General features: G+C 43.8%; 1 protein-coding gene across 4 annotated transcripts in view; it reads left to right on the forward strand.

The window, feature by feature from the left end:
- Positions 1-3,092: 3,092 nt before the first annotated feature.
- slc7a6os (solute carrier family 7 member 6 opposite strand) overlaps positions 3,093-21,517 on the forward strand; it is a 73,988-nt gene continuing 55,563 nt past the window's right edge. For 2 of the 4 annotated variants that reach the window (XM_068049685.1, XM_068049684.1), the window contains exons 1-5: positions 3,093-3,298; positions 5,160-5,441; positions 13,370-13,498; positions 15,822-16,037; positions 16,368-16,549. In XM_068049685.1, the coding sequence (XP_067905786.1) occupies positions 3,131-3,298; positions 5,160-5,441; positions 13,370-13,498; positions 15,822-16,037; positions 16,368-16,544 (972 nt within the window). In that variant the 5' untranslated portion in view covers positions 3,093-3,130 and the 3' untranslated portion in view covers positions 16,545-16,549. Of the gene's footprint in view, positions 3,299-5,159; positions 5,442-13,369; positions 13,499-15,821; positions 16,038-16,367; positions 16,637-20,601; positions 21,513-21,517 lie in introns of those variants that run through there. The other 2 variants (XM_068049683.1, XM_068049682.1) reach the window with 2 other exon arrangements.

The following is a 21,517-nucleotide window of genomic DNA, read 5'->3' on the forward strand; positions in this document are numbered from 1 at the left end:
GATTTTCTCCTTTATTTCTATCTCACTATTTGGAGGCCTATAAAATACACCCAGTAGCATAAGCATGCCCTTTTTGCTTCTGAACTCTAACCAAATTGGTTCTGTCCTTGCCCCCTCAAGGACATCCCCTCTTTCCAACACAACAATGTCTTTCTTCCCTGATCAGTACTGCCACCCCACCTCCCTTTTTCTTCTCTGTCTTTTCTGAACACTTTGTATCCTTGTAAAGTAAGTCCTTGCCATTTTTAAGCCACATTTCTGTTATTGCCAATACATCATATTCCCATACTGTTGTGATGGAAATCACACCTGCCAAATGAAAACATATTAATTTTGTCATACAGGACACTACTTGAAACTTTCTTTTACTGGATGTTGCAAAGAACTGTTTAAATAAAACAGAACTGACCAGCTAAAAACATGGCCGCACATTTGCATTCTGAAAAGACCAGGACTAGCCAAAAGACAGTTGAATAGAGAGACAATGGGAGTTCACTGATTCAATTAATGAGATGGGTTTTGTCAATAGTGATGCCCGAGTATGTCTGGGAGACTCTGAAACCAACCACCCTCCAAGACGTTGCTGTTTCAAATAGAGATGGTCACATGACCTACCTGCTGGTAAGACTGGGGCTTTTTGAATTGTGGCTGTTAGAAAGGAGAAGACTGCAACTGGACTGGCAGAAGAAAAGTCCCTCTCTCTCTCTCTGTTTCTCTCTCCAGCAAAGTCCCAGAGAACCCACGGTGGCAGCTTAGACTTCAAGCCTACAGACAAAGCACCTCTTTGGCCCTCTGGTACCAGAGAAGCAGGTCTGAAATTGTGCACTGGGCCCCAGCGACAACTCCATGACCTTCACTTCAGTCAAGGACACTACCACAAGGACACTACTAACCGTATCTGTATTCCATTTACTACGAACTCTACTTCAACCCTCCTAATTCTTTCTCCCCAACTGTATCTATTTGTGTGTGTGTATGTCTCTCGTATGCTTGCGAGCATGATTGCGTTGCATATTTTAGTAATTTTAACTGGGTTAGAGTGATAAGGCTAATAAACTTACATATTTCTTGTTTAAACCTAAGAAAACCTGTCTGATTGTTTCATTTGCAATTGTAATGAGAGTGTAGTGAGCAAGGGCTCACTAAGGTGGTAAGCTAAAATCACTGTGTTTTAAAAGATAAACCTGTTACGGCCAAACCAGGAAAGGGGCAAGAGAGGAGCCTGAGACCCCTTCCTCACTTGGTTGTAACGCTGTTATTTCTGTTTTTAGCTCATCAACCAGATTCACTACACTTTGTGTATTTACACACATGCATTCTAATCTTGTCTTTGCATTCCTTGTAGTCCTTCTCAGTCTGCCCCTATCTAATACGGAACTACTCCCTACTCTCACATTGTGCACCTTATTCCTCTTTTCCACTTCTATACTGGTCCCCATCCCCTTGCCAATTTAGCTTAAGCCCTCCCCAACTACACTAGTGAATCTCCCTGTGGGGACATTGGTCCCAGTCCTGTTGAGGTGCAACCTGTCCCTTTTGAATAGGTGCCTTCTGTCCCAGAACTGGTCCCAATGCCCCAAACATCTGAAGCCCTCCATCCTGCACCATGCTTCAAGCCGGGTAGTGATCCTCCCTATCTTCCTATTTCTACTCTCACTAGCACGTGGCACTGGGAGTAATCCAGAGATTACTACCTTCGAGGTCCTATTTTTTAACTTTCTCCCTAGCTCCTGAAATTATGACTGTAAGACCTCAATACCTCTCTATGTCTTTGATACTGATGTTTATCACAACTTCTAGCTCACTCCCTTCCCCTAAAGAATATTCTGCACCCTCTTTGTGATGTTCGTTACCCTGTCACCAGGGAGGCCACACACCAGGAGGAACTCATGATAACAGTCACAGAAATGCCTGTCTGGCCCCCTAACTATGGAATCTCAAATAACAACTGCATTTCTGCACTTTGTTGTTCCGTCCTGTACTTTCACTTGCCCATTGGTGTCATAGTCTGGACTTCACTCCTTCAAGGTGTCGTCACTCCGAGCAGTCTTCAAAGCTGAGTCGTGGTTTGAGAGTGGCACCCACCCTGAAGACCCCTGCACTACCTGTTTCTTCCTACTCTTCTGGATGGCCACCCACCTACTCTCCCGAAATCTTACTGCCTATGTGATGAGCCGCTCAGGATCCAGTTCAGAACAATGTGGGGAATGGTGGAAGGTGTTTGCAGGGCAGATGGTGAGAGCAGGTCGCAGCATCAGTTTAAGCAGCAGCTGAACGGCGGTATTTCCACCATCCTATCACTGAGTGAGGGCGGAGTGGTTGTGTGGAATCAGAAGGTGGGGGTGGAGTCAGCCAATCAATATGGAGTCAGTGGGTCAGGGTGGAGTCAATAGGTGAGGGCAAAATTAGTGGGTGGGGTGGAGTCAGCCAGCTAATGAGGTTGAATCAGTGGGTGAGGGTGGAGTTAGTGGGTAAGGGCAGAATTAGCCAGTCAGTGGAGTAAAGTCAGAGATTGGGGCGCTGTCTGTGGGGAATCAGTGGGTGTGGGCAGAGTTAGTGGGTGGGCGCGGAGTCAGGAGTGGGGGCGGTGTCAGTGAATGGTGGTTGGAGTCTGATTGGTGCAAAGTCAGTGGGTGAGGGTGGAATCAGTGATTAGGGTTTGGCGTCTGATGGGATAGAGTCAGTGATGGGGCGGAGTCAGTGGGTGGGGGCGGAGTCAGTGATGGGACGGAGGCAGTGTGTGGGGGCGGAGTCAGTGATGGGGCGGAGTCAGTGGGTGGGGGCGGAGTCAGTGGGTGGGGGCGGAGTCAGTGGTGGGGCGGAGTCAGTGGGTGGGGGCGGAGTCAGTGATGGGACGGAGGCAGTGGGTGGGGGCGGAGTCAGTGATGGGACGGAGGCAGTGTGTGGGGGCGGAGTCAGTGATGGGGCGGAGTCAGTGGTGGGGGCGGAGTCAGTGTTTGGGGGCGGGTCAGTGTTTGGGGGCGGGTCAGTGTTTGGGGGGTTGGAATCTGATTGGGGTGGAGTCAGGGCGGAGTCAGTGGGTGGGGCGGAGTCAGTGTTGGGAGTTGGAATCTGATTGGGGTGGAGTCAGGGGGCGGACTCAGACGTCGCTGTCTCCTTGAATCCGGTCATGGCGGCCACAGTGCTGCGGGTTAAGCGGAAGCGCGGTGCTGAGCCGGTTGAGGCCTTGCTGTTGGCCTGTAAGCGGCTGCGGGTTGGCAGTGAGGATGGGGAGCCGGGTCCTGCGGAACATGTTGTGCGGACTCTTTTCAGGCTGGCGGCCACCGTTGGTGCTCGGGTAAGGTTGGACCGAGGGGTGGAGGTGGAGTGGAGGTATAGGAGTGGAGGTATAGGGGTGGCCGGGCCGAGGGAGGGGAATGTTAGGACTTGACGACTTGCGTTGTGGGCACAGGGAGCCTTTGGTAACTAGATGCAAGTTTCAGTTTCACTCTTTGGGAAAAAGTATTTTTATTATTGAAGAAAGCCAGTCTTTCGCTGCTGTCTTGTTCTTTTGGGATTTACAAGCAGCTGACAACCTGGAGAGAAACTGCTAAACAGAGGGAGTAAGCAGCCTCTGACTGATCGTCAGGAGTTGCTTGTCAACCAACAACCGCGAACTGACCTCAGCATTACCAGCAGAATAACACACAGCACCCACTTTAACTGGGATCCTTCGTGAGCAACTCCGCAGGAGCTTGGCAAGTAGCGTACGGTGGGCCAGAATATAAGGCTGCAGCCTTCCCTTCCCCTTTCGAAGGCTGAGTGGAACAAGGTGGGGCTGCAATCACTGCCTGCCTGCCTGCCTTTAAATTATACCCAAATCTGAGCTCTTCCATGGGCCATACTTCAGGCCTGACACAGCCAATGTCACCAGGTGCCTCCTCCGTATTGGTGCCAAGTGGTCAGGCCAACTTGGCATTGCAGCATCCCATCAAAATCGGTAAGCATTTCCACATTAGTAACATTGCCAGAGCAGCTGTCCAGGGAATAAAGTTCAAAATGATGGGTCACTGTCAAATCAGGAAATCTCTTTTTTTTGAAAGGATATCTTTTTACGATGTGCTTTTAACGTGGAAGGGCTTACTGATTTTGATGGTATGTTGCATTGTAGGGTTGGCTTGGCAGTTACGCACCAATATGGAGCTGCCTGATTCCATGTAAACATGGTTTAGTTTAGAGATACAGCACTGAAACAGGCCCTTCGGCCCACCGAGTCTGTGCCAACCATCAACCACCCATTTATACTAATCCTACACTAATCCCATATTCCTACCACATCCCCACCTGTCCCTATATATTTCCCTACCACCTACCTATACTAGGGGCAATTTATAATGGCCAATTAACCTATCAACCTGCAAGTCTTTGGCATGTGGGAGGAAACCGGAGCACCCGGAGGAAACCCACGCAGACACAGGGAGAACTTGCAAACTCCGCACAGGCAGTACCCAGAATCGAACCCGGGTCCCTGGAGCTGTGAGGCTGCGGTGCTAACCACTGCGCCACTGTGCCGCCCTGGTATTGACAGTTTCATTCAACAAAGCAAGTGGCTTGATGGTTGGTTGTATACTTGACTTGAAAGGATTTTGGAAAATTTATTTTTGTGGTTTTCTTTGAAGAAAAGGTGCGAAAGCATGTTGTGTAGTTGGCGAGGGGCAGTTCCAGGAGTATGAAATTAGGGTGAGATTTTGATGAGAATCATTGACTGCCATTGCTGAAATATGCATTTATTAAAAGTTGGAAGTTTTTTTTTGTTCCCTTATTTTATGTAATGAATGTTTGAAAGCCCCTCCTGCACTATCACTGGGGAATGTGTCCTGATGTGGCTCCATCTAAAAAGACAGCAGGGCCTGCAACTTCGCCCCCAGGGCTACTTGGCTTCTCAAACCAGCATTGATGGCTGGGAATGCAAATTTCCAGGACATGGAGCATGTTTCATCAGTAATATCATTGGAGTGGTCTTGCATAAACATTTTTTTCAAATGTGAAATCAAATTTCTCCTCAGCTTATTACTTTCTTTGATCAAATGGAAGAGGATTTTGAACAGAAAGTGCTATCCTAGACTTTCCTTCCCCTTTTAAATAAATTAACAAAGAAGCAATTTGATAAATTGTAAACTGAAGCAGCAGAGGGATTTACTGTTTCGCTATCTCTCTAGGATGACCCCGTTCAGAGGCACGTGAGGGAAGCTATCACTAAAGATAAGGCCTTGTTGACCCTTAAACCCTCTGGGACTAGTGCCCAACGTATCCAACTCTCTGCACGAGCATCTTGCCAGGCAGCCAGCCAGGAGAATCGGTACAAAGTCGTTGCTAGCCACAGAAGAAATCTTGGCACCGAAGTAGTTTCTGAATCTCGGTCAGGTGATGTGAAGAGCGTACAACAATCTAGAACAGAAACTTCTGGAATTGAATGTGAACAAGACCGAGACAGCTGGAAGGTAATGTGACTGCCTCTATTAAGGGCACAACTGTATTAAGAATTGCCTGTCTGTAGTGAATAGTTGATGTAAAACTCAATAGTAAATAGAAACTACTGGTAACCAGTGATCTGGTAATTACCTTCTTGTGATATTTTGAGTGAGTGATTTATGAGAAAATCTGTTGTTTATCATTCTTCTGTTCCCTGGGGTCCCCCCATCCTCTCTTCAAGATGCTGTGCCATGTTGGAATACATTTACATGGGCGGCAACAGTCTTTCAGCACCTTCTACAAGCAGGCATTCTTCATGCATGAATGTAGACAGTGTATGTTGTTGCGACCAAGGCGGGAGTACTGCACTGTTAATTCAGCCCCACTACTCCACAGGTCACACCATATCAAGGTTTTTCACCTACCAAAGAATAGCCAAATTAGGCGCACAATTTGTGTCCCAGAATAAAGCACACCAAAACCAAGTTTCATTAAACAACATTATTTATTAGCAAAGAAATGTCTTAACTACTAACAAGATAAATCTATGTATTGAAAAACACCTTATTTCCTTAACCCACATGCACATACGTTCAAAAAAAAACTGGTTAAGTAGGAAAAAACGATTTTGGTTTACAGCTGTTTCTTAGGAATAGAAGGAATAATAAAAATAATTGAGTTTATCATGTTCTGGTAGGATGTTTTCAGTACGGTGAGGGCATCCCAGAGTTGAATAGTCGGATGCTACTCGCAGTCTCCAGGCGAGGTTGATGAACAGTCTGTGATGGGTAGGCGTTCACGGCAATTTAACTGCAGCAAACATCATGTGGGTCTTTATCAGGGGTGTAGCAAGAGGTCTGTTTAGGTTAGCAGCAGTGGAGCAATAGAAGAATTTTTCAGATTTCAGGATTTCTTAGCGCATAGGAGGCAGCAGGAATCTCACTGGATGCAGGAATTCTTCAGAGATAGGCAACAGGAATCTGCCACCTTTCAAATGCAGGATTCATTTTCAAGAGATGCAAGTTTCCTTTTCAGAGAGAAGTAAAACTTTTCTGGGTCTTCCTCTCTTGCTCCAGGCAGGTCAAAGCAAAGATTTCAAATGCCTGCTCTTTGTCCAACTCACTGGCTTTTTAAAGGGTCCAGAGTGAAACAAATCTTTCCTGAACATGGTGACATGTCGAGACACACTGTCTCTTGTCATTCAAAAGAAAAAACTGCAGAAGGCCAAACCCCTGTGTTTCCTTGAAATTGCCTGCTTTCCTGTCCTTGTACAAGTTCATCTTCCTTTCAAAGCACCTATAAAGATGAACTTTCTTTTAAAACATTGCAGAAACTCTAACTATTTGCAGATGTCCAAGTCTACTGAAAAATCCTTTTTTCAGTTTTTTTAAAGCACAGAAGTCCAAGATTTTAGTACAAAAATAAAACCTTTTGTAACGCCTCCGCCCTTGGTGAAATGAAACGCCATTCTTGAATACGTTTCATTACAGAGTAAAAACAGAAACTGAAAACATTTTAAACATTTTTTTGCACTCATGCCTCTCATTCACTCTACTGGTAGTTAACACAATTTTGCTTTGTACCATCTTTACTCATGTAACTCAACAAAGTTAAATTCGTGACAAAGCATCTGTGATAACATTGTTTTTCCCGAAATGTGTACAGTCTTCAAGTGATCAGGCTGTAACAATGAACTCTTATCTGAATATTCTGGCATTTTGAGTTCTAAATTTTTCCACAAAAGTTAATGGATTGTGGTCAGTGTATTCTTTGTAGTCATGGTGGATATATTCTTCAAAATGTTTGAGTTAGAAATAGTCCAAACATTTATTTTTCCACAATGGAATACTTTTTTTGGTGGCAGTTCATTTTTTTGAAAAGTACCCTACTGGTTTTCCTATGGCCGTTTGTCGTAGTGTAATAGGACTGCACCGACCCCCAGATCACTTGTGTCAATCGCTACCTTGAAGGGCCTAGTAAAATTTGGAGCAGCCAACACTGGTTCATTAGTCAAAATTGCCTTTAGTTTTTCAAAAATGCCTGGCATTCACCCGATCTCACTACCTTGGTTTTCTTTGCTGTAGCAAATCGGTTAGTGGAGCAGCTACAACACTGAAATTTGGTACAAACTTTCTGTCGAAACCACACATCCCCCAAAACCTCATAATTTCACACTTAGTCTTAGGGATAGGGAACTCCACTAAGGCTTGTACTTTTGCCATTCTTGGCAACACTTGTCCTTGTCCCGCTATATGCCTGAGGTAGATCACTCTTGCTTTTGTGAGTTCGCTTTTTGCCAGATTTACCACTAAATCAGCTGCTTGCAATTTTTTTAAACAGAGCTTCCAGATGTTTTAAGTGTTTCTTCCAAGTGTTACTGTATACCAGCACATCATCAAGATAAACTACACAGTTGGAAACACTGGCTACCACTTGATTTATTGGTCTCTGAAAAGTTGCTAGGGCATATTTTAGCCTGAATGGCATCACTTGGCACTGGTAAAGACCATCCGGTGTGACACAAGCTGATATTTCTTTAGCTCAGGGTGTTAGAGACTTGCCAGTATCACTTTAACAAATCAATCTTTGTAGGAAACATGGCACTGCCCACTCTGTAAATACAGTCTTCCAAACAAGGAATTGGGTAGGAGTCTATGCAAAGTCGGGTTGACCCATCAAGTTTAGGCACAAATACTACTAGTGAACTCCGGCTGCTTTGACCAGGTTCAATTAAGTTGTTTTCCAGCATGTATTGGATTTTTGCTTTTACTTGGGCCTATTTGTCTGGACTTTAGTGGTAAGGATGCTGTTTTTATAGGAATAGATTCCCTTACATCCACATGATGTGTGGCGAAGTTTGTACATCCTGGCTTACCCCTACAGACTCTCTCAAATGCTGTGCATAGCCTTATTAGGTCGTCTTGTTCTGCATCCAAATACAAAAGCATGTTGTCCAGTTTTCCTAGCCATTCTGTATTAGCTAACCGGATAGTAGGAGGTTCAATTTGCGTATTGTCTATGCCTCCTTTTGCATCATTCTCACTATCCCTTTTGTTTTTATCTGTCCCTGTTACCTGACATACCTGTACTGGCTTATCCTCCTCTCTGCGATACTATTGCTTTAACATATTGATATGACACAGCCGATTCCTTTTCTGGCGATCTGGGGTATCAATCAAATAATTTACCTTACTAACTCTTTTGACCACTTCATATAGACCACTGAACTGTGCTTTTAATGGTTCACCCTGTAAAGGTAGTAATAATGAAGTATTAACTTCATCCCCTGGTTGAAAAGTTGGGGGCTTTGTGTTTTTGTCTGCCCATTTTTTCATCATGGTTTGGGATGATTGAAGGTGTTCCTCAGCCACATGGCAAGCTTTTGTGAGCCTTTCCTGGAACATGGATACGTAGTCTAGTACAGAAGATTCATCTCTCTGTTCTAAAAAACCTTTCTTTGAATAGTTTTAGAGCACCTCTTATCTCATGTCTGTAAACTAATTCAAAAGGAATAAAACCTGTAGATTCATTCAGTGAATCTCTAGTGGCAAATAAAAGAAAGTCTCGCCCTTTATCCCAATCATAGGGATATTCATGACCGTATGCCCTGATTATTGTTTTGAGTTTGATGGTACCTTTTCTAAAGGTCCCTGTGTCTGTGGGTGATATGCTGAAGATTTTAACTGTTTGCTACCCAAATTACCCATGACTTCTTGAAATATCTTAGACGTGAAATTAGAACTTTGATTCGATTGAACTTCAAGTGGTAATCCATATCTCGTAAAGAATTGGGTGAACGTCTCTACTACTGCTTTAACAGTTATTGTCCTCAAGGAATGGCCTCTGGAAATCGAGTAGCCATATTCATGATGGTGAGTATATATTGATGTCCAACTTTTGTTTTTGGCACGGGTCCTACGCAGTCTACCAATACCCTACTAAATGTTTCCTGAATCACTGGTATGGGAATTAGTGGTGCCGGTTTTATGGTAGGTTGCGGTTTTCCCACCATTTGGCACGTATGGCAAGTCCTATACAAAATTGTCCGTTCTCAGACCTGGCCAATAATAATGTTGACCTGTATGTGATTTGGTCTTCCGGATCCCCATATGTTCTGCGAGAGGAAAGTCATGTGCTGACCTTAATTCCTGGCGATATTTAGGTGGTCCAGTCTTCGGCTACAGGTCTATGAGACGATCTTCATTTCCTCATCAGAACCCCGTCTTCAACATAATAGCCTTCTGGAAGTCCTTTTGCCTTAGCTTCTGTCAGAGCCGACAGTGCTATTTTATGTAACTCTGGATCAGCTTGCTGTGCTGTGGTTAAAGAAGACTTGTTAAACGTCTCATTTGGATTATCTAAATCCCCAAGGGAGGTTTCAGATACTCGGCGATCTATTTGTGGTGCCAATTTTATCTCCGGCAATGGAACCTGTTTAGCCAATGCTCGGGTTACAACACATACAGAAAATATTCCTGGAACTTGTTCTTGTATTTGTTCTGTTTCTTTAAATTCACTTGGATTCTCTGTGACTACAGGAGAGACTGATACTTCTGCTTTGGCTAAATCATTCCGGCAAACTGTGGACAATTACAGTTCCCATCCCAGACATTAGGTCACACTCTAGGTGCACTCGATACAAAGGTATGGGTATATATACCCTACCATTACCATTAACTGAAACTTTAGCATTCGGTGCCCTCTCTGGTGGAAATGTTATACCTTTCACCAAGCAAAAGCATTTTGGTTGCTCCTGTATCCCTAAGTATAACAATAGGTGTATCTGCCTCACTTGAGGGATATGGAGTGACTTTTCCTTTTGACAAGAATCTCTGATAACTTTCAGGCATCTTATTCTCAACCCCTACACTCACACTTTTTTTTAAATCTGGTTTTACAGCTGCTGTCAATGCTGTATTGAGTCAGAGCCCCTTTCTGTGCATTAGCTTTGTATACCCCAACAAATCCCATGGGTTTACCTTGCAACTTGTAGCATTCTGAATGAAGATGTCCCACCTTGTTTCAATGATAACACTTTGGCTTTGCGGACTTCGCTTCTACCCTCAGCACCTTCCTTTCTGGCCTGAAGAGAGGACCTTGGGGCATTCCCAGCTGTTCCTCCTTGTCCCATGCTACTTGCCTTCCTTTCACCCGCCTTCTATCCTACTCCGGGTTTGTGGGGTGATGGACAAAGGGCTTTGGCTTATGCACAAACCTGAAATCATTGATTTCCGCTGCTTGCCTGGCTTTTGAAACTTCTTGGTAATCGACATGAGTTCTCACTCCTGGAAGGATTGAATTTTTAAACTATTCCAAGAGAATCAATTCTCTAAGGTTCTTGTACGTGGCTTCCATCTTTACTGCCTGTATCCAACCATCAAAATTAATATGCTTTACCCTCTCAAATTCTACATAAATCTGTCCAATCTCTGGATATTCTGAAACTTCTGTCGGTAAGCTTCAGGGACTAACTCATAGGCAACGAGAATAGCCTTTTTTGCTGTTTCATCTGCAGAATCCTCTTCAGAAAGCATGACACAAACTTCATGTGCTCTGCCCGTCAACCTGCTTTGCATAAGCAGTGTCCAGCTTTCCTTTGGCCATTTCATTTGTCTGGCAGCTCAGCACCACCTTCTTGAGGATAATTAGGGATGGGCAATTAATGCTGGCCTAGCCAACGACGCCCACATCCCCATGAATGAGTCAAAAAAAGTTACGACCAAGGTGGGAGCCATGCACTGTTAATTCAGTCCCACAACTCCACAGGTCAAAGCATATCAGGAATGTTTTTCACGTACCAAACATTTGCCAAAGCAGACACTCTTTGTCCCCCAGAATAAAGCACACCAAAACCAGGTTTCTTGAAACAACATTAACTATTGATTAAAGAGCTAATAAGTCTTAACTACTAACTAGATAAATCTATGAAAAACTGCTCATTTCCTTAACCTTTGTACGTGCACAAACACACTTTCAACGAAAGGATTAACGGGGGGGGGAGAAAGGATTTTGGTTTACAGCTGTTTCTTAGGAATAGAAGGAAATAATAAATAAAAATTGCGTTTATCACTTTCTGGTAGGATATTTTCGTGGTGTGGTGAGGTGTCCAAGTTGAATAGTTGGATGCCACTCGAAGTCTCTCCAGGTGAGGTTGATGAACAGTCTGTGATGGGTAGGTGTTCAAGGCAATTTAACTGCAGCAGGTGTCATATAGATCTTCCATCAGGGGTGTAGCAACAGGCCTGCTTAGGTCAGCAGCAGTCGAGCGGTAGAAGAATTTTTCAGATTTCAGGATTGACAGGAGGCAATAGGAATCTCCCTGGATACAGGAGTTCTTCAGAGACAGGAGGCAACAGGAAAATGCCACCTTTCAAATGCAGGATTCCTTTTCAGAGAAGTAAAACTTTTCTGGGTCTTCCTCTCTTGCTCCAGGCAGGTCAGAGTAAAGATTTCAAATCCCTGCTCTTTGTCCAACTCACTGGCTTTTTAAAGGGTCCAAAGTGGAAAAAAACCTTTCCTGAACATGGTGATAAGTCCAGACACGGTGTCTCTTGTCATTCGAAAAGAAACTGCTCTGAGGAAGATCAAACCTCTGTTTCTCCTTGAAATTGTCTGCTTTTCTGTCCTTGTACAAGTTCAACTTCCTTCCAAAGCATCCATAAAGTCAACTTTTGTTATGAATTTCCTTTCAAAACATTGCAGAAATTCCGACTATTTGCAGGATGTCCAAGTCCACTGAAAATCCTTTTTTCAGTTTCTTAAAACACAGAAGTCCAAGATTTTAGTACAAAAATAAAACATTTTGTAACAGTGTTGATAAGCTCATTGACTCTGGAGGACATCAGTGGATCTCAGCTGAGCCTGACTCTTTCACATATCTGTAAATCTGCATACTCCAGCTTGAGAGTCAATGGATAGAAATCAGGAGTAGAAAGCTGACCATTATTTTTCCCCACCTCCCTAGCCTAAGGAACACTGCACCTGGCTGAGATCAGATAACTGCAGAGACAAGGACTCAAACCACACCATACAGTGCGTACACCCAATGAGCCATTGGAAAATGTCGATGGCGCAATTATATTTTCAACTGCGGTATACATTCTCAATAACTTCTTTTGGCTCAAAATTTCAAAGAAAGGGCAAATGAACTGTGGTAATTTAGCATTCAGTTTGGCCTATTGGTAGCTCAGTGGTTTCATGTGGATCAAGGTTGACGGCTGACCTTCATCTTTCATAGCATCAGTCAAATTTAATACTTCCTGGAGCAAGGTAACAGCAGGTGGTCTGGTACAATTAAGCCATGGTGGTTTTGCACAGAACAGACACAAGGCTGTTCCTTAATGTTAACGGATTGAATTATGAGTGGAGAAACTGGGCCCTTCAACTTTGGAAAGAGGCCACTGACGGGGGACTTCATAAAAGTGTACAATTTGTCAATGGCACAGAGAAGGCCAATCTGCCGGATCATTTTTAAGACATGCCAGGACAGTAGAATAAGGTTAAAATCTGTGAAAGGAAAGTTAGCACTAATAGGCAGTTATTCAGGCAAAGAATGACTTGTACTTGGAACGACCTTCTGGGTCAGGCAGAGAGGAAAACTTTAGAACTATTCAAGTCAGCCAGACTATGTGGTAGGTCTTATGTTTTGAAAGGATCAGCTATTTTGGGATGAATAGATTCCCTCATTTGTATTGATCTTGTATGAAGGAATAAGGGAGGGTCACCAGAAGAGAGAGGGGTGAATGGTGCTTTGTGAGAGAAGCAGAGGGAGGAAGAGAATGATGGCTGATGTTCAGAAAAATGGAACAGGTAATGTAGCATTGAGTGTTCTCCAGTTCCTCAGCAATACAGAGATGGATTTACGGTGCATTTGAGTTCTTCCTGACTTGGGTAGAGCTTCTTTTCACAAAATTCATGACTTTTTAAAAAGTGTATATTGGTGTTTCTTGTTTTAAAGAAAACCGAAAGAACTTTTGTAAGTAACAAAGATGACGGGTCAGCAGCAGAAATCCAAGTGTTTGATATTATCCAACATGATGAACAGCTTGAAAAGGATGATGGAGGCTCAAAGCACGAAGGTTCCAAGGTAAGGCCAGGAACTTGTAAAACTGATCTGAATAGTTGTAAAATTATCTGGTACATTTTGCTTTCATTGAATAATTGGCCTCATTCTGTGCTGCATGATTCATTCAGTCCATTACACCAGTTCTAGCTCTGAAAGTGCTATCCAATTAGTTCCATGCTGTTGCTCTTCCGCATAACCCTGCAATTTTTTTCCCTTTCAAATATATTCAATTCCCTTTTGAAATTTCTATTGAATCTGCTTCCACTGTCCTTTCAGGCAGTGTATTGCTGATCATAACTTGCTGGCTTAAAAAATTCCTATCTCCTCTGATTCTTTTTAGCGATTATCATAAATCCTTTGATTACTGATCCTCCTACCAGTGGATCCGGTTTCTCCCTATTTACTCTATCAAAAATCCACATAATTTTGAAAACCTCTAAATAATCTCCCCTTTACCTTCTCTGCTCTAAAGAGAACAATCCCAGCTTCTGCAGTCTCCAAATAACTTCATCCCAGATATCATTCTAGTAAATCTTCTTTGCACCTTCTCCAAAGCCCTGATATCCTTTGTAACATGTGGTGCCCAGAATTGGACAGAGTGCTCCGGCTGAGATCTAACCAGTGATTTATAAAGGTTCAGCATAACTTTCTTGTTTTTGTTCTCTACATGAAGCCGGTGATCCCATATACCTCATTTTGCTTTAGGCAGTAAAAGATTATTTGTATGTTTTGTGATTTCATTGGGTTGTGACTAGAGTGGGGCTGTTTCAGACCAATATTTTTGATGTAGTGACACTGGAGCTGGTAGTGAACATGCAGTACTGATGGCAAATATGTTCTTTTGCTGAGTGACTCTGCAGTGTTGAGGTTAAGATGGCGCTCACCAAGTTCCACGGCGCGCCAGTATGCCACACAAGGCTATTCCTAATCTTGCTTTTAAGTTCTAAGCCTCTTCGACAGTCTCTGGACAGGAAGTGTTGGCATATAGACAAGGTTTGTTTTTGGGCTTCTGCACAGACTTCAAGTGCCAACTCTTAAGTGCTCCAAGAGAAGGAATTAGCTGCTGCCTTTCTGTTCACTCGGTAATATGAGGCTGATGTATTTGTTATTGGTAATATACTGCTCAATTTCAGGGCAGATTGCTTCATCTTACAAGTCAGTGGAAAGTAGTCCCCAATGGTGCCTTGTTGAAATTCAATCCTTCAGCTCTGTGCACTTAATCATAAACAAAAAATCTTCCTTGCATCAAATGGTGCTGATAAACTTTACATGAGCAGCAGCCACATGCTAATGTGAGGTTTGAAGCAATATTTTCATTGATGTAATATTGGAGCTCTCGCTGCCCTCTAACTGACCACTGGTGCTATCTCTATTAAAGGCTTGTTTAGTTAGATGACAGTTGGGGACAGAGGGCATAGAAACATTTTTCAGTTAACCTGGCATGTAAGTGGGCTTGAGCTGGATATTCAATACACTTGTTTCAGGCTCCGATCAAAAGTGGGCCGCTCTGACAACAGACACCATTGACCTGAAATAAAGTTGTGGTTCATGTATCTATGGGATGTCCTAAAAAATTGTGCACTGGTTGGTACATGAGGAAAGGGATAACTATTAAATTCTTATTTCTGTTGGTGGAATGATGTGAAGTTAGTTTGGGAGCTTGGCCTGATCCCCATTCACGAACAGCAGCTACTGATATTATAAATGGAGTGTGTATTCTTAGATTGACTCTACCAGTGTCTTCTATTGTGGGGAGCTCTACATGGTTTTGACCACAGTATTCTTCCCTATGCCTACCAGTTTGTGCATCTGACCACATTACTTCCTTTCCTTCATGTCCTCTGTGTCAGTCAAACCCTTCCTGTCCTTGATATTCTTTGTCCATGAATTTGATGTTAATATGTCACTTTCTTTGTGTGCTGCTTTTCTCTGGAAGTTTACTGACTCGTGTTGGTTCCATGGTTGCTGGTTGCTCTATAGTACCTTACTCAAGGCAATTCTTGTGTAAGTTGTGCAACTAGTAGAAGTTGGCCAGGTATTTGACCAATGGGTGCACCACACCTGAGCCTGATTCAGTCGTCGAATTCTGACAATAGGTCATTGACCTGAACCGATAGCTGCTTTTCTGCCCACAGATGCTGCCTGACCTGATGAGCATTTTCTGACCTTTCAGATTTCTAGCATCTGTTGTATTTTGCTTGTGATTCTGTCATTACCTAACCCAGTGATGATCAGTTACATGGCCCCAAGTGCCATAGTAGCAGAGATCAGCTATATATTTTCTTCAGCAAATGAACCATCATGGGAACTCATTATCTTACCTGTAGGATTTGTTCCGTTTTAGGATCCTGGTCCATGGCAGGATGACCCTCAGGCAATTCTGTGTAATTCTATAAGAATGATTCGGGAGAAGCTTACAGTGTCAGATTCTGGACATGGGGAGCATCGGGAGAATATGGAGGAGTACGTTTATGACATATATTATACTGACAGCTACATTACTGGTGGTGAAATCCAAGACATCCTCTCAGTGGTACCATGTTATGAGGAGAATGAACTGGTGAGTTAACAGTTGTGCAGTCTGCTTGAGTTCTTTGTGAATTTAGCAACAATTAAACATATTATTCAGCGAAGTGCTGTCTGTTTCAAAACAAGGCAGGATTGCAAGATGCCACACTTGTGTGTAGATTGTAGAAATAAATAACTGAAGACAGTTTGCAGGGTGATTTCAGGTTGTCTAATACAATCGATGGCCCTCGGACCTAATGTCACCAGAAGGCTTTAAATGACTGTGTGATGAGCTGCAAGCTTCTTTGTGGACCGGACAGTGGTCTGTCTGTGTAAATTGTACATATTCTTGGTACAGTGTGTGACACTGCTTATGTTTCAGGTTAGCGAGGAAGTGATGGCAGATGAAGCATATGAGGATGATGATGATGAAAATGAAGAAAATAATTGGCGGAATGATTACCCAGATGAGGACGCATTTGATGAAAATTACTGGAATAGTGAAGAGGATTCTGATGAGGAAGATGGTAACCATAGGCAGCGTATCAAAGATGCCTGATTTATGTTAGTGACATTATATTTGTATAAATCATGTGAATGTGTAATAGAATGTAGCTTTTCACCAATTCATTGAAAATATTACTAATCCGATTACAAGTGAAAATCGTTCTTTTATCAATTATATATGCTTTCATAATTATTTTGCATCTAAGGGGGAAAGTATGGTTGGCCATTGTGAATGTTAATAATTGAAGTGGAGATGGTTAAAAACTAATGCCTGGAATTTCCAGAGGTGTTCTTTGGATCTCCTGATAGAACATTGTTGTAAGATTGAGGGAGCCCCCAAAAAATGACCATTTATCCTGTTTCATTGAGGTTTCCGCCAACCTTACAGTGAGAGATCTATGCCCAGGTATTTGTATGCTCCCATGAAAGCACTGACTTTTTCTGGGATACTTGCCCATGTAGTAACTCTTTGGGCTGGATTATGTGCTGGAGGTGGGGTTCCTGTTGCTGAGCCAAAAAGGCAGGGGGAGCCCTGCCTCTGCCTTTTCGTGCCCCCCCTCCCCCCACCCACCCCTACCTGGAGTGATCTGCCAGTCTTTTTGAATCAAAGTTTTAGGAGGCAGGATCTGTGTTCCTTTTAAAGATGGCAGATGAAGCATGTGAGGATGAGGATGATGAAAATGAAGAAAATAATTGGTGGAATGATGGCCCAGATGAGCACTCATTTGATGAAATTTGCTGGAATAGTGAAGAGGATTCTGATGAGGAAGATGGTAACAATAGGCAGCGTATCAAAGATGATGATTGATCAGGAGGATACTGCCTCCAAGAGCTGCCGGCCAATGAGAGGGCTGGCAGCTCAGCAGTATTGGTAGCGCCGCTGAGAGCTGTGGCCACTGCCAGTACTGCAGAGGCCTCGGACCCATGCTCAGCGATGGAACCCTGGAACAAAGGTATGTGAGGTGGGGTCACTGGGGACAATCCAGAAGGCCCCAGCGAGTGGGGGCGTAAAGTTGTTCCCGGTGGGGGTCTTCCATGAGCCACAAATTGCCCACGGAGGAGAGGCCCCCCCGCAGCCCCAAAAGCCCACTGGGAGGGCGCCTCGTTTTACAAGGCGTCCTCCCTGTATGGCAGTGGCCCCCCTTGCTTTTGGTAAGGTCCCAGCGGCAGCAGGAAAAGGCGCTTAAAAGGCCTCAATTGGCCTCTGGGCAGAAAGACTGTTGTCGACCTATCCCACCCCTTAGGAAGATTGCTAAGGGATGGGCACACAGTCCCACTGCTCCCCGTCACCCATTGTGATACTTAGTGCCCCCCCCCCCCACCCCCATGGTCTCCGATGCTGCCTTAAAAATCCTGGCCTTTATATGTGAATGTAGGCATTGAATTCTATCCTGATACATCTCATGCTCACTTCATAGCTGTCCATGCGCAGCATTTCCAGCAGAATCACTGAATTTTGATCTGGATTGGGAATGCTGGCTGACTCTTCCTACTTTTCCTTCACACCTCAATTGTGAAAGGCCCTTGAAGCCAGCTTTACAAGCTTCCAATGAGACTGTTGCATTAGGGTAGCAAGGGGATAAGATGTACTCTGGGTTGGGAGGGCTTCAATGTCAGTCCCGAATGGCTCAGTAGCATTACTACTGAAGGAGCTGACTGAGTCCTGAAGGATGTTAGTGCCAGACTGGGCCTGTGGCAGGTAGTGAGAACACCAACGAGAAGGGAAAAAAAAACTTGACCTTGTCCTCACCAGTCTGTCACAGATGCATCTGTTCATAACTATTGACAGGAGTGACCACTGCATAGTCCTTGTGAAGATGAAGTCCTGTCTCTCACTGAGGATACCCTTCATTGTGCTGTGTGGCACTATCACAGTGCTAAATGGGATAGATTCAGAACTAGATCTAGCAACTCAAGCTGGGCATCCATTTGGTGCTGTAGGCCATCAGCAGCAGAATTGTATTTAACCACAATGTGTAACCTCATGGCCTGGTATATCCCTCACTCTATCATTATCATCAAGCCAGGTGATCAATCCTGGTTCAGTGAGGAAAGCAGGAGGGCATGCCAGGAGCAGCACTAGGCATACCTAAAAATGAAATACCAACCTGATAGAGCTACAGCATGGGACCACGTGTATACTAAGCAGCAGAAGCAGCATGCTATAGACAGAGCTAAGCGATCCCACAACCAATGGATCAGATGAAAGCTCTGCAGTTCTGCCTCAGCCAGTTGAGAATGGTGGACAGTTAAATAACTAACTGGAGGTGGAGACACCACAAACATCCCCATCCTCAATGATGGGGGTGCCCAGCAAGCCAATGCAAAAAATAAGGCTAAAACATTTGCAACCATCTTCAGCCAGAATTGCCATGTGGATGTTCCATCTCTGCCTCCTCCTGAGGTCCCCAGCATCACAGATGCCAGTCTTCAACCAATTCGATTCACTCCACGTGATATCAAGAAATGACTGAAGGCACTGGATACTGCAAAGTCTATGGGCCCTGACGACATTCTGGCAATAGTACTGAAGACCTGTGCTCCAGAACTTGCCGTGCCCCTAGCCAAGCTGTTCCAGTACAGCTACAAGACTGGCATCTACCCAGCAATGTGAAAAATTGCTCAGCTATATCCTGTCCACAAAAAGCAGGACAAATCCAACCCAGCCAATTACCGCCCCATCAGTCTACTCTCAATCATCAGTAAAGTGATGGAAGATGTCGTCGACAGAGCTATCAAGTGGCACTTGCGTAGCAATAACCTGCTGAGTAATGCTCAGTTTGGGTTCCGCCAGGGCCACTCAGCTCCAGACCACATTACAGCCTTGGTCCAAACATGGACAAAAAAGCTGAATTCCAGAGGTGAGGTGAGAATGATTGCCCTTGACAACCATGTAGCATTTGACTGAATGTGGCATCAAGGAGCCCGAGCAAAATTGAAGATAGTGGAAATTGGGGAGGAAAACGCTCACTGGTTGGAGTCATACCTAGCACAAAGGAAGATGGTTGTGGTTGTTGGAAGCCAATCTCTTCAGTCCCAGGACATCGCTGCAGGAGTTCCTCAGGGTAGTGTTTAGGGCTAACCATCTTCAGCTGCTTCATCAATGATGTTCTCTCCAACATATGGTCAGAAGTTGGGATGCTCGCTGATTGTACAGTGTTCAGTTCCATTCGCACCTCTCCATATACTGAAACAGTCCGTACCCACATGCAGTAATACCTAGACAACATTCAGGTTTGGGTTGATAAGTGGCAAGTGTTACAACCAGGTGAGGCAGGGGTCTAGGGCTCCCCTCTCAGCCTTTTTCTGGTTTGGCTGTAACAGTTTAATTTCTAAAACACTGTTTTTAGCTTCCCCTCAGTGAATCCTTGCTCACTGCTCTCTAATTGTAATGGCAAAGAAATCAACTGGACAAGTTTACTCAGATTTGAACAAGAAAGGTGTAAGTTTATTAACCTTAAAACTTTAATTCAGTTAAAACTACTAAAAATACGTGACACGACCATGCAGCATGTATACGCGATAAACACACACGCAAATAGAGACTCAAAAGAAAGAATCAAAGGGAAAAGGTTTGAAGCGGATGGAATTTAGTTACTGGTTCTGCATTGGATGTTAAGTTTTGCAATTCTCATTGGGGCCCAGTGCACACTTTCAAACTTGTTTCGTTGGACTTCTGTCATGAGGCTTAAGTTACTTTGCGTGAGAGAGAGGAAGAGAGAGAGAGGTGCTCTCTTCTTGAAGTTCACTTGCTCTGTCAGGCACAATTCAAAAGCAACCCTGGTTGGCTAGCAGGTTAGTCATGTGACTAGCTCCTTGTTTAGAGCAGTCTCGTCTACAAGATTTGTGGATTTCTTCAAAATTACCAGATTATTTCAGTGGGGCTGGCTCAATGACTCTGGATGTCTCTTGATCTTCACTATGGATAAAATCGAGCGAAATTGAATCAGGAAATACTTCCATTGTCGTCTTCATGCAACTGTTTTTTAGAATGCAAATGTGCAGCCATGTTTTCAGCCACTGTTGTCTTTTTTAACACGTTATTTCAAGTCCAGTAACTGTTCAAAAATAATGTTCTATATAACAAAATTAATATCTCATTTTGGCAGGTGTGGTTTCCGTCACACAAGTAACAGTTGTGCCACATAAGTGCCAGGCAATCACTACATCCAACAAGAGAGAATTTGACCATCTGCCCTTGACCTCCAATGGCATTACTATCGCTGAATCCCTCACATTCAATTTGGTGAGGTTTACCATTGACTGGAAACATAACTGGACCAACTGTATAAATACTGTGGCTGAGAGCAGGTCAGGCTGGGAATATTGTGGCAACTAACTCACCATCTGACTTCCCCAAAGCCTGTCCACCATCTGCAAGGCACAAGTCAGGAGTGTGATGCAATACTCTCCACTTGCCTGGATGAGTGCAGCTCCAACAACACTCAAGAAGCTCAACATCATCCAGGACAAAGCAGCCGGCTTGATTTGCACCCCATCCACCACCTTAAACATTCACACTCTACCACTGTCATACAGTGGCAGCAGGATGCACTGAAGCATCTCATCAAGCCTCTTCAACAGCACCTTCCAAAGCCTCAACCTCTACCACCACCTAGAAGAATAAGGGCAGCACTACCACCTGCACGTTTTCCAAGTAACACAGCATCCTGATTTGGTAATATAGAGCAGTTTGTTCACTGTCACTGGGTCAAAATCCTGGAACATCTTCTCGAACAGACTAGTATTTCAAGAAGGCAGCTCACCACCACTCTATTTAAAAAAAAAAAAAATGGGCAATTAGGGATGGGCACTAAATTTTGGCCTTGCCAGTGATGCTCATATCCTATGAATGAATTAAAAAAAACTGACTAGTCTTGGTTCTTGCACTGACTTGTTTGTTTTTAGTATCTTCACGATATCAACTACCTTTATTTGACATGGAAGTGCTTTGGACAATTGATATGAAATGTGTTCAACAAATAGCTATACTATTTTCTAAACCAGGTTTATTTTCATTTTCCA

Source organism: Heterodontus francisci, chromosome 17 (assembly GCF_036365525.1).
Source record: "Heterodontus francisci isolate sHetFra1 chromosome 17, sHetFra1.hap1, whole genome shotgun sequence".
NCBI lineage: Eukaryota > Metazoa > Chordata > Chondrichthyes > Heterodontiformes > Heterodontidae > Heterodontus > Heterodontus francisci.